Below are 17,889 nucleotides of genomic sequence, written 5' to 3' on the forward strand. Positions count from 1 at the left end.
AACCATGGTCACAGACAACAGAAAGAACATGGTGTTGGTGCTGTGTCAAGGAGGTCTGAGCCATGCTCCCTGCATGGCGCATGTGTTCACTTTAATTGTAAAGAGAAGAGATTGCTGAAGTCTCCCACTCATCTGCAAGACATCCTGAAAATGGCCAGGAAACTGTGCATGCACTTCAGCCACTCTTCACCCTCCTTGAGCTGCAAAGGCAGAATGGCGTTACCCAACATCGGCTGATATGCAATGTTTCCACCCATTGGAACTCCACTCTCCATATGTTGGACAGACTATATGAACAGAGAAAGGCCATAAACGATTTCTTGATGATACAGGCGGACAGAGGTACTCCCCTTTGTAACTTTGATGTTAGCCTTGGAAACTAAACCGAGTTCGGGAAATGTTTTTTTACAGTCCCAGAACAGGTCGCAGCTCTCACAGCTGACTGGTGGGTGTGTCAGAAGTCAGACCCCCCACTAGTCAGATATTGATGACCTATCCTTGGGAAAACCTGGAAAACCCCTTTAAAACACCACCACAAAAAAAAACCTGTGTTTATAGGGTGCTTTAATGATTTCCTATTGGCCATCTGGCTGTAGCATTTTTTGCTAAAACAAAACAACCACACTAAATGCAGGTACAGAAATGCACCCCTAGTGTCAAACCGAGCTTGTTTGAAAAATAACATTTAGGGGGTCATTTATGACCAGATATACACCATGTACATCCATGTGCTCACCATTAAAGGGGTTTTCTCATCTGAGACAATGGGCCATATCGCTAGGATATCCCATCACTGAGACCGGAGCCCCGAAAGTGGTGGTACCTATTGTCTCAGATGAGAATACCTCTTTAAAATGACACTATTCACATGAATGAACTCATTTTCAGCTGCAGAAATTTCTGCAACAAAATCTGCCGTGTGTGAAGGTGCCCTAAAACTGCTAAAAAATAAAATAAAAAATTCACACAAAAAAGTTGTCCAATAAGGCGATAAGACCAAAAACAACGTGATGTGAATGTGATGTCTATATAATAATTCCCTAGAGTAGGTATAGGAATACTACTGCTGCTGAGGGAGGGCTGAGCCTCCTTGGACTCTCACGTGAAGGTCAGATCCATTTGCTGATGTTATTGTCTGATGTATAATAACAAATGGACTGCAATTATGGAGCTAAGAAAAGCTGAAGCTGCTAGGAAGCAGCAGAGTGGTGCAGCAGGCGGGGCTGGTGGCGCTCAGCACCAGCTCTGGCACAGTGCACACTGCTGCGGCACAGGCATGTCACCTAGCACAAGGTAGTGGGCAGAGCCTAGGGCGCACCACTGGGTGTCACCCTGAAGAGCCCCCAGCATCACATCCGGGTGTCCAGCTACCTGAGCCTGCACACTCTGCATGTCCTTGAAGACGTCTCCGCGGCTGCCCCATTACCTGGGTGCCTCTTGGGCAGTGCGGCTGCCCCATTACCTGGGTGCCGCTGCAATGATCGGTAAAGTGAAAGCCGCTGTGACCGGGCTGTTAGGGGGGTCCCTGCCCAGCAAGCAAAGTGCATTGCCCGCCCAATGCGCCCCAGAGAAGGAGACCCCAGTCGTTCCCATTGCCAAACCTCAGCCCCCCTGCCGGCCCCCCTTCCTGAAGTTGTCGCCGGAGGAGATCCAGAAGTCGGGCGATCACAATGCCAGGATGGTGCTGACCCTGAAGACGCCCGGAGAGCTGCACTGGGGCACGGGCTATGCAGAGTGAGTACACCAGCTAGATAATGAGAGGGCACTGAGGGCATGCTGGTCCTCCATGGGGGCACCCTGCAGGTTATTTGCCTGGTGCAGTTCTGTAGCTTTCCAGTCTGACTGAGGTTGGGTTCATCTTTGGCCCTGAGTAGTGATTTTAGGGTCGCCTCTTATTTGGGGGACCCGTGTTACCTACCCGGAGGGTACATTTAATGCTCTTTTAGGTGTGGGGATTGGTATAATATATGGTTAATATGTGATGCGTTTTTAATTGCAAAACATTTCTAACAAACTTTGTTACCTGGTTTAAAGGGGTATACTGGTACCAACTTCTCCACCATCTAGTGGATAGGGAATGACTGTTAGATCAGTGGGGGTCCTCTGCCAACGCCATATGAACGTAGCAGCAGTCCAGCACGCACACCACCGTGCTTTTCATCTCTGTACAACTGCCTGGGACAACCACCATCTCTACCAGTCCGAAAGACTGTATGCTCGACTGATCCATTCAGATTGGGGACATGGGACCTCAGGATTGGTGGAGGCAGGGGTGCACCTAGCCCTTTTGCTGCCTGAGGCGAAACCTGAAACAGTGCCCCCCCCCCCCCTCCCCAATGCCAATTTCTTAACCTAACCCCTTCCTTTCAGCCCATTGCCCTTTGGATGCCCCCCCCCCCCTCTTACCTACCTGGTGCTGCCTGAGGCGGTCGCCTCACCTGGCCTCATTGGTGGTGCACCCTTGGGTGGAGGACCCACCAATGTAAACAGATTGTCCCTTTAATGGAAATAAAGCTTCATGATTGAAAAATGGAAAAGTTCTCCAACTTTCTAATAAACTTAGTTTTTCGATTACTTTTTTTTTTTCCTTCAAGATCTAGGTTTACTGTCAGTGAATTAAAAAATGCAGAGGCTGACTGGTGCAGATCTAGCTCAGACGTGGGTCGATGCATTCAGTCTTAACTAAGGGCACGGCCACACATTCAGGTTTTTTTATGCAGTTTTTGAAGCCTAAACCAGGAGTGGGATCAAAAAAGAGCCATTTTACCTGCACTTAATACTTTCTCTCCTTTTATGATCCACATTTGATTTTGGCTTCAAAAACTGCATAAAAGAACTTGAACGTGTAGCAGCTCCCTTAAAGCCTGGACTCGAGACTGATACCTTTTAGCAAACATTTTTTTTTTTGTTTCTACTGAAAGCAAACTTCTGCTTTCAGCTCTGTCCCCTGTAGTTACTGGTGCTGACCGGTGGGGGTGCCAGATGTCAGCCCCCCATTGATCTGATAATGATGACCTATCATCAGCCCCCCACCTATATCAGACATGTGTCCTGATAGGCCTATGGGCAGGTATGGTCTTAAACTGGAAAACCCCTTTAATTTCTTGAATGTGTTTAGATTAGAATCTGCAACTGCACAAGAAATGGGAACCTATGGAAAATAGCTTTTCACGTCTATAAATAGGTGCTTTATTCCACTTTCAGTTGTGTATGTACCTAGCCTTTCTACTGCCTGAGGCAAAAATGTAATCGGCAACCTCATGCCAAATTCTCAACTTAACCCCTTCCCTCCAGCCCTACTGTTAAAGGTGTTCTTGGAAAATATTACATACAGCTCTGTAAAACATACAGGGTAATACAGCGCCACATATGTTCTTCTTACATCCAGTGACCAGAAGACCTCTGACGTAGACATTCTCTTTCCTCAACTTGTCCATGCAGACCAGACTGCCCCCAATAGTAATCATGCCCCAATTGTGTCCATACTAATAATCATGTTCCCCATAGTCCCCAGTAGTAATAATTCTCCTTATAATGTGTGCAATTAAAAAGATCCCCCCTAACGTGTGCCAGTACAAAAATACCCCCTTATAATGTGTGCCTGTACAAAAATACCCCCTTAAAATGTGTGCTAGTACAAAAATAACCCCTTATGTGTGCCTGTACAAAAATAACCCCTTATAATGTGTGCCAGTACAAAAATAACCCCTTATAATGTGTGCCTGTACAAAATAACCCCTTATAATGTGTGCCTGTACAAAAATAACCCCTTATAATGTGTGCCAGTACAAAAATAACCCCTTATAATGTGTGCCTGTACAAAAATAACCCCTTATAATGTGTGCCTGTACAAAAATAACCCCTTATAAAGTGTGCCAGTACAAAAATACCCCCTTATATTGTGTGCCAGTACATAAATACCCCCTTATATTGTGTGCCAGTACAAAAATAACCTCTTATAATGTGTGCCAGTACAAAAATAACCCCTTATAATGTTTGCCAGTACAAAAATAACCCCTTATAATGCGTGCCAGTACAAAAATAACCCCTTATAATGTTTGCCAGTAAAAAAATAACCCCTTATAATGTTTGCCAGTACAAAAAAACACCTCCTTATAATGTGTGCCATTACAAAAAAACACCTCCTTATAATGTGTGGCAGTACAAAAAAAAATCCTTATAATTTGTGCCAGTACAAAAATACCCTCTTATAATGTGTGCCAGTACAAAAAACACCTCCTTATAATGTGTGTCAGTACAAAAAACACCTCCTTATAATGTGTGCCAGTGGAAAAATACCCCTTATAATGTGTGCCAGTGCAAAAATAACCCCTTATAATGTGCGCCAGTACAAATAAAACCTCCTTATAATATGCACAGTACAAAAAACACCCCCTTATAATGTGTGGCAGTACAAAAAAAAACACCTTACCTACTCCCTTACCTTTCAGATCCCCCAATAAATGTATCCTTTCGCTCTAATATTGTAATTACTTACATATATCACCATTACATTCACACATAGAAAGTTTCATTTGATTCCAACAACATGTGGTGCGTTATTTTTTTGGCAATGGGTGTATCTGCTGATACACTTATTGTATGACATATTTTTGAAAGGCACGTAAAATTCATATATGTTCCATATATCTCAGGATAGCAAGTGTTTACTGCATTCACAGTACATCTTCAGTATGTGCGCATTTCTGGCATCTGACCAACAGATTTGCAAAACAATCCATTATCCTGCAAATTGCAGCAGGAGCCAAAGTATCTCTATCCAAAATTCCGCCATCATGCAAATCTCCGCACCAGAACCTGTCAGTGAGCCATGTTATTCAGTCTAAATGACACAAAAAAATACAGGACAGAGTATGAAATGGCTAATATGTGTTTGGACAACTAAAATACCTGGATCTCACTAAGGTGACTTTCTGTGGAGTCTTTAATGGACCAATAGCTTACAAATGTCTCAATAGACTAACAGACGTTTGACTTCTAAATGTAACAACTACTTTTTGGCCTCTTGCACACGACCGATATGGTTTCTGTTTCAGTTTTCGATCTGATCCATATCTGTTTTTTGCATCCGAGTGTATTCTGCTTTTCACTGATCCAATAGACTTTAATGAACTTCAATGGGTTGCTCAGGTCACTGAAATTGGGCATGAATAGGATATGTTCTAAAAATCTCGGAACTGATACACGGATCCGTTACAATAACTGTAGTGTACATTATGCCATTGCAATGCACCAGTTCTATTGCTATCCAAGTGACATCAGGTATAAAAATAGATGCCACTTGAAAAAAAAAATTGGTTGTGTGCAAAGGGCCTTAGAGGCCCTTACAGTTACATCAAGGTTTCCCCAGACTCTGACATCAGTGAGACTGCGGTAAAGGAAGCATAGATTATATAGTTTATAGTCTATGTAAGGGTCCATAAGGCATAAAGCTAAAGATGACACATTGCCTTTGTATTTTAAGCAAAAACTATTTTTTATTTTCATCTTTTACATTTTCAAAATAACAAAAAAAGGAAAAGAGCCTAAAGAAAAACTTTGGGCACCGTACATGGTTAGTACCTAGTTGCACCTGCTTTGGCAAAGATCAATGTGCTAGAACAGCCGGCAGAGTGATACTTTGTGCCACAGGCGTGAAACTAGCCTTAAGCCTCATTCACACGACAGTGTTCGTGCTCCAATCCGTGAGAATGTGGTTAGTGATGCCTTCATGAAGCTGTCCGTGAAGGATCCATGTTGAGAACACGTACAGCACTTGTCCGTGGAACACTCGTGTGAACGAGGCTTTAGGCTGATCCGTCACAAGAACAGAAAAATAAAGAAAGAAAAAAACAGACCTTTTTATTTTGAGCGTCTGTTATGATCAGTTTGTGTCACTTCCATCAGAGATCAGTTATTTTTGACGGGAGAAAACGTACTGCATGCAGGAGCTTTTCTCCCGTCAAAAATAACTGATCTCTGACGGAAGTAAGGCTACTTTCACACTTGCGGCAGCAGGGTCCGTCGGGCTGTTCCGGCGGGGGAACAGCCTGCCGGATCCGTGCTAACGCTAGCCCACTGCCAGGAGTCTGCTCTGGCCCCATTCAGTATAATGGTGGGGGGCCGGAGGTCCGCCTGCAGCACGGCAAACAGCACTCTGCAGTTTTTGTCTGGGTGCCTCTCAGCTTGTTCGCTGTGCTGTGGCTGGACCTCCGGCCCCCCACCATTATAGTGAAAGGGGCCGAAGCGGACTTACGGCGGCACGATGGGCTAGCGTTAGCACGGATCCGACAGGCTGTTCCCCCGCTGGAACAGCCTGCTGAACCCTGCTGCCGCAAGTGTGAAAGTCGCCTAACACAAACTTAGGCAAACTGATCGTAAATGATGCTTAAAAAAGACAAATCAGTTATCTTTAGTGCAAACTGATTCTCCAAATAATGGCTCCTAAACGGTGATGTGAACCCGCTCTTAATTTACTGAGACTGACACTGTGCAGAAGAAAATACTTGGAAGGAGGAACTATCTCCACTGAAAATAGTTTTGGTCCTCCTCGCTTAGTCACAAGACTTCATGCTTGATAAGTATGACATGTTGCCTCTCACTAAACCACAAAGGAAGTCGGAGAAGCTGCTTAGTCTAGTGGATTTGCAGTTCGGCGGTAGAGTAACTATGACCTAGTAGCTCAGTAGTATACTTTGCATTAATCATTGTTTTCTTATGAAACGTTATGTAAGGTTCTAATACACTTTGTGCTTCAGTTCCACACCACCATTATATTTGTTTGCAGTCAGTGAATTGAGCCAATTTTGTATATACCAAGGGAATTAGAACTAGGGATGAGCAAACCCTTAGGTTTTTAGGTTTAGGTTCAGTGTTCGGGTTCTGGTGGAGTTTTCTTATGGATTCCGTTATCACGGAATATAACAAAATTCTATGACGGCATGCACCAGTCCTGTCCTGCATAACGGAAACCAGGCAGATCCGTTAGGCGGCCCATAGACGTCTAACGGAATGCAAAATGGAATGCCTCCTAAAGGCTTCCATTTTGCATTCCGTCAAAGAATTGTTATATTCCGTGGTATCGGAATTCCACCAGAACCCGAACCTGAAAACCTCAGGTTCACTCATCCTTACTGAGAACCTATAAGGGTCCTTATACATATAAGAGCTTGCTATAAATCTATAATCAACTCAGTCCTCTTTGAGCTACACATCCCTTTCTTGTCCTAAAGGTTTGTTACAGTGTGTTAGTGAGATCAGCAACATTATACAGCGACAGTTACCGGTTTTAATTTATGATAAAGATTGGGAAAATATAGTTTCAGCAGGAATTAAATGTGTGGCACGTAGGGCTCCTACCGTTGGCCAGATCCAAGCTTATTTTTTGATTAAGGAACAAAGACCAAAAAAGCACATGGTTGAAATACAAAGGGTGTTACAAATGTGGCAGCAATAAATGCATATGCTGCAATTTTATGAATGTATCTCAATCGTTCACCTTCCCGGCCAATGGGAGCAGCCATACAATACAACACTATCTGAACTGCAATACGGATTTCGCTGTATATGTCATAACCTGCAGGGAGTGTCAGTTACAGTACGTGGGTTCTACAACCAACCAAATTAAAGTGAGAATCAGGAAACATCTATCTGATATCCCCCATTACACAACTAGAAATGTCTCGGCAGCCTCACTACATTTTGCCACTGTTCACAAGGAAAACACGTTGGCTTTTTTGGTACAGGGCATAGAAAGGGTGTTTGCTCCGATCAGAGGAGGGGATCATAATCAGAAATGATTCAGCAGAGAAACCTATTGGATGTTTAAACTGGGAACATGTTTTCCAAACGGTCTGAATAAGAAACATGATTTGGGGCTCCAATACAGATAACTGAGTTTTTTCCGACTTGGAGAAGGAGTTTTTCTTTTCCCCGTTATAGGCGCACAGGCGGGGAGGGGTACTTAATCAGTGGTTACCCAGCCCCTTGCTATAAAAAGGTTTTCATTTTTAAGGTCTGAAGGTCCGCTATGTCTAAGGTCTGAAACGCGTAGGAGAAGTTTGTATATTTGATGTCTGGAGATTTTATTACAAGGAAATAAAGCTTTTTTTTACGGGAAGCTGGATTCGATTTTACTTAGTGTAAGTATATTTTCCTGGACTCCAAGCTGCTTTGCAAACTGGCGGCTGTATGCATGAGCGGACTGGCCATAGACCCTACAGGGACATTTCTAATGCCCAGAGGGCTGCCCAAGTCCTCCTCTTGGCCACCAGCCAGGTACATAAAGATGCTCTCAGCAATAATTAATCCAGGAGCATCAGGCACTTATATGCACCTGGTCAGTGAATTCAACTGCATTGCCGACCTCAGTACGATGATACAGCTTCATACTGTGGAGCGGGCGGCAGTATTTTGTGCTGCACTGTGGTAGTTTGTTCTGCTGGAGCAGCAGTTGATTCTGCTGGGACGGTATTTTGTTCTGCACCACGTTATTGCTCGCTCCCCCTACTTCTGTTGTCCCACCTTCTTTCAATTTGGATACGCCTACAACATGGGGCCACTTATAGGTTTTTTGCCAGGACCACTTTAAAGGGAACCTGTCACCTCCAAAAACCATCCCAAGCCATCCTTCACTCACTGCGCCTGCGCCTGATACTAAAATGAACGGCACAGGCGTGGGATTTGCGGGGCACAGAGGAGGACCGAGGATGTCCCACTAGCACCTAGAGGCGCATTTGCATATTATACAAGTCATTATTTAGCGCGAACGGCGGCAGGCAGGGAGAAATAAGTCATACAGTTATGTTCTGCTGACATTGGCACATCGCTAATGTCAGCCAGCTACATAATGATTTTTCTGATGACAGAAACCCTTTAAGTTCCCAGTCCGCCCCTGGCTGCATGTAACAGTGGTGGGGCAAAACCTTGTGCATTTTTCCCTTGAATTACTATGGTTTTGCAATGCAGTTTTTATTTGCCTGATAGTTACAGGTGAAACACTTTAATAAAAAAGTGCAATGAAATAAACAGTCATGTGCAGTAAAATCCACACGACTTGTCCATATTGCACAGTTCTTCAGCACATAAGAAAACCCCTGCGGTTGAACTCCATCCGTCACAGATTTCCACGACAATTTAAGTATGTTCCATGTAAACAAGTCCAGAGGGTGGCGCATATATTTCCAGGAGGAATAACAGAGGAACTGCAGAATTATTATTTGTGCATTGTTTTGCTTGAAATGCAAGTATCGACTAAAACAGATAACATGTAGTCACACCAGTGTGTAACATAGTAGATCAAGCAACACGTTCCTAATGAAATAGTATTACCGATATTACAAGTTTGGTGACTTTCTAGATGGTAAATTTATTCCGATCTCGTCAACCTGTGTTTCCAGTGTGCGCGCTGCAGTGTGCTGACACTTCTAGGTTATATGTCACATTCATGAAAAGTGTCTTTGATTTGAGGGTTGTAGTCAGGCTTCAGTAGTCAGAATCTCTGAAGCAGAAAACCAAATCTTGTCTATGAGTGTGTGTCTGTGTATATTAAAGCAGATGTATGGAGCAGTGTATGCAAGACTGAGCGAAACTAGTGAAATATAGCTGGTTTGTGGTATTAAACCTTACCTTAGTATTAGGGATCGACCGATATTGATTTTTTAGGGCCGATACAGATAATCTGTGAACTTTCAGGCCGATAGCCGATAATTTATACCCATATTCTGTGAATTTTCTTTTTTGAAAAAAAAAAAAAAAAATTCCTACACAAATCTGCTGTAAATGAATGTTTATTGTTAACGTGTCGTTTTTTTTGTAAACCTTTCTTTTTCATTTATAATAAATATTTTGGTGTGTTTTTTTTTACTTTTTTTTTTTACTATTAGCCCTCTTAGGGACTAGAACCCTTGTCCTATTCACCCTGATAGAGCTCTTACTGCGGTTTGGGGGGGGGGGGGCGCACTGCGCCACCACTGATTAATACTGGGGTTTGGGGGGGCGTACTGTGCCACCAATGATTAATACTGGGGTTGGGGGGGGCGCACTGTGCCACCAATGATTAATACTGGGGTTGGGGGGGGGCACCAATGAAGATAACTCATTAATTCATATACAGGAGGCGGGAGCTGGCTGCAGAATCACATAGCCGGCTCCCGACCTCTATGAGCGGTAGCTGCAATCCGCGGCAATTAACCCCTCAGGTACGGCACCTGAGGGGTTAACTACCGCAGATCGCAGCTACTTGTCATAGTGGTCAGGAGACGGCTGTGTGATTCTGCAGCCAGCTCCCGCCTCCTGTATATGAATTAATGAGAGAGTTATCTTCATTGGTGGCGCAGTGGCCACAGCCCCTCCCCTCCTCTTGTCCTCCCTCCTCTCATTGGTGGCAGCAGCGGCACAGGGGGGAGGGAGACACTGCTTCCTTCTCCCCTGTGCTGCTGAGGGAACACGGAGAGCACTGACAGCAGCGCGATCCGTGTTCCCAATAAGTTATCGGAATATCTGCAAAATAGATGCTGATAACGTTCAAAATCCTGAATATCGACCGATAATATCGGTAAAACCGATAATCGGTCGCTCCCTACTTAGTATCATTACTGCCCTCAGCAGTACCTACTGCCAGACTACAGGTCCTTGCAGAAAATGTTTTAAACGTTTCAAAGCTTTTTAAGAGGGGGTTCACCGTCACACTGGGGGACATTTCTCAAACTGGTGTAAGGAAAACAGCTTAGTTTCCTATAGCAACCAATCAGATTCCACCTTTCATTTTCCAAAGGAGCTCTGAAAAAGGAAAGGTGGAATCTGATTGGTTGCTATGGGCAACTAAGCTAGTTCTACTTTACAACTGTTTTGATAAATCTCTCCCATTGGGTTTGTTTTTACGTCAGAATAATAGTGTAAAAGGTTGCGGATTATGTCACATGCCGTATTTGCAACCTTTTGAGCTTCTTGCCACATTTTTAAAGTGGTAGAACTCAACGGGAAAAACGTGTAAAATGTTGCTTAAAGGTGTAGATTTCAGTTTCTGCCACATGGAAAGCCACACAATGCACTAAATTGGGTTATCTTACTCGAGTGCACTTGTCATTGAGACTGGCATAGGAAATGCCAGTCTTAAAGAAAATGTGTCATCAGAAAATAACATATTGTTTAAATCACATTAACAAAGGATGTTATTTTTTATTTCCCATGTCAATATCTATATTTAAACAAAAACCATAAAATTATGCAGTTTTACCACTGGCCACCAAGCTAATTCTTATATTAGTTGCCACATCTTGGTCATCTTGTACAGATCACTTTTCTGCAGTTATCTACTTATCTATACACAGAGGTGATATCATTACAGGCAGGACTAGAATGACAGATAAGACAGGATCCACCATACACAATCGATGATTGCCAGTGCTTATCTAGTCTTTTCTTGTTCAATGACCTTTGCACAGATCATAGAGCAGGCCTAGAAAACTCTCCCATAGAAGTCAGTGAGGTCTCCTCCTGACTGTTGTGTCTATGACCGATGGGCCTACTGTAAATCTATTTAAGTGTTCTTGCATGGCAAGACCACTTACTGTTATCTCACATATATATTCTTATTATTATTATAGCCAATTTACCACCCTGACTCCTCCCACAGTTTTTACACTACATAGACAGTAATATACCGAAACGTGCAGATTGTTCCCGATTGGTGTGCTATTACTTTTTGGAACGTTTCGCCGAATGGTTCACAAAATATTGACGTTTTTGTGGCGATATTGGTCCCATAGGAATGAATGGCGGAATGTTCAAAACTAGAGTGGGAGCTGAAAAATCAGGACATGATTTCTAAACTGCCACCACTCCCTCATTTTCAAGCCCACCTACACAAATCTTATATCAAAACGTTCAACTATCCCTGCTGCCACTAAAAATGTCCACGGCTAAGCCATAGTCATGACAGTTTTCACAATATGACAATTTGTTTGCAACTCACGCCGCCCATTGACATTCATTGAAACTCTACTCTAGCCACCTCAAATTTGAAGGGCAATTTCTAAACTGCTACTGTGCCTTCATTTATAATATTTCAGAGACATACTATGCATCAAATGTAGGTCTGGGTCTTGTGATTCTCACAATATAAATCTCTTTGCTGTAAGATTTATAATTTTTAAACTACAACCATTTGAAGATGGCAACCACCAGTGAAGTGAGCAAGTTGGAGCAGTTTGTTTTTAACCGCTCTTCTCTGCCCTTGCTGTAGAGTGAGTTGCCATAGGAACCCAGGTGTGTGAGCAGCCAGCAGAGTGACAAAAGCTAGAGTGTGAGCTGAAAAATCAGGACATGATTTCTAAACTGCCACCACTCCCTCATTTTCAAGCCCACCTACACAAATCGGCTGCTAATGTTTTTATAAATGTATGTTTTAATGTAACTGTGAAGCACTTTGGGCAACAACATTGCAATTAAATGTGCTATATAAATAAATAAAAGTTGAAATGCATTTCTCACTCTATCAAGCTTGCCATGTGCACTTTTTAAATTTGATCAATCAATTGGTTAGTGTAATGTTTACTATCTTTACTCACTCCAAACACTCCACACAGTTACTCTGCCCACTCCATAAAGTTACTCTGCCCAGTCCAACCTTTCCACAGTTACTCCAGCCACTCCAACCACACAACAGTTACTCAAGCCACTCCACCCAGTTACTCCGCCCACTCCAGTTGTAGACTACTGGTGGAGGCAAGAACACTTCACACAATTTCCCCAGAAATTGTAGCTTTTCTAGTAAATGCTCTCTGAATGCTGTTAAGGACAGCTCAGGCAAGATGGCCACCACTATATTCATGTTCAGGAAGTAGAATAAAAAAAAATCAGCAATCAGAAAATAAAATGAGATTAGAAGAAAAAGAGATGTTTCGATATCTGGTTTTAACTGGCAGAAAAAATTGTTGACACGTTTCCTTTAATAAAGGATCACCCATTCTTTTAGTGATTGGGTTAAAGAGGACCTTTCACAGCTTATTTTTTATTTTTTGTTAAACAGAGTACCTTTACATGGAGAGTACCCTCCAATGATGCTGGCAGAATTTTTCTATTTTTGATAGACCTCTCATCTGCCCCGCTGCCATCCCCCAAAGTTTTGGTGCCCAATATGTTAATGCTGAGCATTGTTACAGGGAAGAGGAGATGTCTGCCTCCTTCTCCCTGGCTGTAGTGCGATCCAATTTCAGCAGAGGGCATCACAGCCAGGGAGAAGGTGAGCTGTCATTTCTCAATGGCTGTGACATGGTCCATTGCGATTAGACCGCACCACAGCCATGGAGAAGGAGATGCCCACTAAGAAACCATGGAAAGGTATTCAGTTTAAAACAAAAAAAAAAACTGTGAAAGGTCTTCTTTAGGCCTCCTGCACACGACCATATGGCTTTTTTTGTATTTTGCGGTCTGTTTTTCACGGATCCGTTGTTCCATTTTTTGTTTCAGTAGTGTTCCCACTTCAGTTCCGTTTTGCCATTCCGTTTTTCCGTTTAGTTTCCGTTTTTAATCCATTTTTTTGCAGGTCGGAACCAGAAGCATACAATAATGTTTAAACAGTAAGTACATAAAAAAGTTGGGCTGGGCATAAAATTTTCAATAGATGGTTCCGCAAAAACGGAACGGATACAGAAGACATACGGATGCATTCGGTATGCATTCCATTTTTTCGGACCCATTGACTTGAATGGAGTTACAGATCGTTATTTACGGGCAATAATACGACATGTATGTTTGTACAGAAATACGGAAACGGAAGGTATACAGAGTACCTTCTGTTTTTTTTTGCAGGTCCATTGAAATGAATGGTTCTGTATACAGAATGCAAAAAACGGAACGTAAACGGAAAAAAAAAACTGTTAGATAAATCTCCCCCATAATTTTTAAAAAACTTTCCTGGGGAAGGCCCTAGTAGAGACACATAGTAATGGCTGTATATACAGGGTAGCAGTGTGTGTATGTACTTCATGGCAACTGCAATAAATGGGGCTTAAAAATTCCACAGACTTTTAGGCTAGCGCTATATGGCGACATGGTCATTATTGCATCTAATGAAAGTGAACGGTGTCACATTGGAACCAACACGACAGTCGCAGGAAATCCGGAAGGTTTGGATTTCTTGTGATGGTTGCAAGATGATCCCATTTGCTTTGATTAGTTGTGAGGCAGGCAGCGCTACACTGCAGTCTTCTGCCATGCGATATGTGTTGTACAGTTGAAGGCACTATTTGGACACACAGTCTCCTGGAAGTGAAGGAATAAAGCCCCCTCCTTCAGATACCAGAGCGTGACACAGGAGATGCCTACCGAGCCTTAGATTTGTGTATAGTGTTATTGTCGTGCCTTTTCTAGGCCTCCTCCAGCCATACAGTAGATCAGTAATCCTCTACCCTCCGCTGACCCTGTCCCAATCTACACAGTAAGGTCAGTCTATAGTGACAGTTTCAGGGGTCCGTGTGAAAACCAGAATATGTCAAGATTGATTATATATAGTCATATAAAATAATGGAAAGAAAGTTCATAATAAAAACATGATTTACATGATATGGATGTATAATATATATGGATTTATAATATTTTCTGGGGATATATTCACTTTAGGCCTCATGCACACGGCCGTGGCCACAAACAGCGGGTCTGCAATATGTGGGCATCGGCCGTTTGCTCCCCACATCACAGATGCGGACCCATTCAACCAATCTGGGGCTGCGGTGCCCCACTACGGAGTACTTCCGTGGTGTTTCTGTCCGTGCCTCCGCACCGCAAAAAAATAGAACATGTTCTTTTTTTTACGGTGCGGATGGATCACGGACCCATTCAAGTTAAGTGGGTTGCGATCGATCCCGGCCACCGCACGGATGTTGCCTGTGCATTGGGGACCACAAATTGCGGTCCCCAATGCACGTAATGGCTGCACAACGACCGTGTGCATGAGGCCTTAAAGGGGTTTTCTGGGCTGATCGGTGGGGGTCCGACTCCCGGGACCCCAGCCGCTCAGCTGTTTGAGAAGGCACCGGCACTCTTGTAAGTGCCACAGACTTCTCACAGCTTACCAAGCACTGTTCTTGGTATCACGCTCAGCCCCATAAGGCTACTTTCACACTAGCGTTAATATTTTCCGGTATTGAGATCTGTCATAGTGTCTCAATACCGGAAAAAAATGCTTCCGTTTTGTCTCCATTGTCTTCCAACGAAACTGAACAGAACGCTCCAAAATGCATTCCGTTCCGTTTGGTTGCATTCTCATACCGTAGAGCAAACCGCAGAAAGCTGTGTTTTTCTTTTCGTCGTGGGATGTGGAGCAAGACTCTGTTTTAACTCTGACACAATAGAAAACGGATCTGTCCTCCATTGACTTTCAATGGGGTTCATGACGGATCCGTCTTGGCTATGTTAAAGATAATACAACCGGATCCGTTCATAACGGATGCAGATGGTTGTATTATCAGTAACGGAAGTGTTTTTGCTGAGCCCAGCAAAAACACTAGTGTGAAAGTAGCCTTAAAGTGAATGCGATACCAAGTAGTAGTAAAATCCCAGAAACCCCCTTTAATCCAAGTACAATCAGATCCATAAATATTGGGACATCGACACAATTCTAACATTTTTGGCTCTATACACCACCACAATGGATTTAAAATGAAACGAACAAGATGTGCTTAAACTGCAGACTGTCAGCTTTGGGTTGAGGGTATTTACATCCAAATCAGAACGGTGTAGGAATTACAACAGTTTGCATATGTGCCTCCCACTTGTTAAGGGACCAAAAGTAATGGGACAGAATAATAATCATAAATCAAGCTTTTGCTTTTTAATACTTGGTTGCTAATCCTTTGCAGTCAATTACAGCCTGAAGTCTGGAACGCTTAGACATCACCAGACACTGGGTTTCATCCCTAGTGATGCTCTGCCAGGCCTCTACTGCAACTGTCTTCAGTTCCTGCTTGTTCTTGGGGCATTTTCTCTTCAGTTTTGTCTTCAGCAAGTGAAATGCATGCTCAATCAGATTTAGGTCAGGTGATTGCCTTGGCCATTGCATAACATTCCACTTCGTTCCCTTAAAAAACTCTTTGGTTGCTTTAGCAGTATGCTTTGGGTCATTGTCCATCTGCACTGTGAAGCGCCGTCCAATGAGTTCTGAAGCATTTGGCTGAATATGAGGAGATAATATTGCCCGAAACACTTCAGAATTCATCCTGCTGCTTTTGTCAGCAGTCACATCATCAATAAATACAAGAGAACCAGTTCCATTGGCAGCCATACATGCCCACGCCATGACACTGCCACCACCATGCTTCACTGAGGAGGTGGTATGCTTAGGATCATGAGCAGTTCCTTTCCTTCTCCATACTCTTCTCTTCCCATCACTCTGGTACAAGTTGATCTTGGTCTCATCTGTCCATCTGTTCCAGAACCGTGATGGCTTTTTTAGATGTCGTTTGGCAAACTCGAATCTGGTCTTCCTGTTTTTGAGGCCAACCAATGGTTTACATCTTGTGGTGAACCCTCTGTATTCACTCTGGTGAAGTCTTCTCTTGATTGTTGACTTTGACACACATACACCTACCTCCTGTTTTTGATCTGGCCAACTGTTGTGAAGGGTGTTTTCTTCACCAGGGAAAGAATTATTCGGTCATCCACCACAGTTGTTTTCCGAGGTCTTCCAGATCTTTTGGTGTTGCTAAGCTCACCGTTGCGTTCCTTCTTTTTAATAATGTTCCAAACAGTTGTTTTGGCCACGCCTGATGTTTTTGCTATCTCTCTGATGGGTTTGTTTTGTTTTTTCAGCCTAATGATGGCTTGCTTCACTGATAGTGACAGCTCTTTGGATGTCATCTTGAGAGTTGACAGCAACAGATTCCAAATGCAAACAGCACACTTGAAATGAACTCTGGGCCTTTTATCTGTTCATTGTAATTGGGATAATGAGGGAATAACACACACCTTACCATGGAACAGCTGAGAAGCCAATTGACCCATTACTTTTGGTCCCTTAACAAGTGGGAGGCACATATGTAAACTGTTGTAATTCCTACACTGTTCACCTGATTTGGATGTAAATACCCTCAACTTAAAGCTGACAGTCTGCCATTAAAGCAAATCTTGTTCGTTTCATTTCAAATCCATTGTGGTGGTGTATAGAGCCAAAAATGTTAGAATTGTATTGATGTCCCAATATTTATGGACCTGATTGTAGATATGTACTATTTCATGAGGTTTTCAGTTGATCTGATAAAACTTTATTTTCCTATACACAAACTGAAATGGTAAAGCACAACAAAACATTATAATGAGTCTGTTTTATCTATAACTTTCTTATTCTTTATCCGATCAATGTGGTTATTTCAACAGTTGTTTACCGGAAAGTTCTATGGAGATGATGAGACTGGCCTACTGTCTATTGTTACGATTACTGACATATGGTGGTTTTCCTTCATATGCAGTTATAACCCCCATTTCCTGTTTTCTAGATGTTCTCATATTTGCATCACATATGCTTATGTATGTATACTTAAAGGGTTTTTCCATGGCTAACATATTGATGACCTATCCATAGAATAGGTTATCAATATCTGATTGGTGGGGGTCCAAGCACCCGGCACCGCCACTGAACAGCTTTTAGTGGCAGCTGTAGTTCAGGGAGAAACACCACGGCTTCGTACACTGTGTAGGGCCCATTCTTGGGTTCTGCATCTCAGCTCACAGTAAGGCCTCTTGCACACGACAGCATGTATTTTGCGGTCCGCAAAAAACTGAACTGCAAAAAATACGAATGACATCCGTGTGCTTTCTGTATTTTGCGGAACGGAACAGCTGGCTCCTAATAGAACAGTACTATCCTTGTCCGTAATGTGGACAATAATAGGA

The 17,889-nt window shown here is 43.0% G+C and overlaps 1 protein-coding gene across 1 annotated transcript in view; it reads left to right on the top strand.

Annotated features, from left to right (window-relative positions):
* The first annotated feature begins 1,180 nt into the window (after positions 1 to 1,180).
* PPM1J (protein phosphatase, Mg2+/Mn2+ dependent 1J) overlaps positions 1,181 to 17,889 on the top strand; it is an 81,611-nt gene continuing 64,902 nt past the window's right edge. The window contains exon 1 of the mRNA XM_044283493.1: positions 1,181 to 1,734. Coding sequence (XP_044139428.1) covers positions 1,391 to 1,734 — 344 coding nt within the window. The 5' untranslated portion in view covers positions 1,181 to 1,390. The remainder of the gene's footprint in view (positions 1,735 to 17,889) is intronic.

This window comes from Bufo gargarizans, chromosome 3 (assembly GCF_014858855.1).
Source record: "Bufo gargarizans isolate SCDJY-AF-19 chromosome 3, ASM1485885v1, whole genome shotgun sequence".
Classification (NCBI taxonomy): domain Eukaryota; kingdom Metazoa; phylum Chordata; class Amphibia; order Anura; family Bufonidae; genus Bufo; species Bufo gargarizans.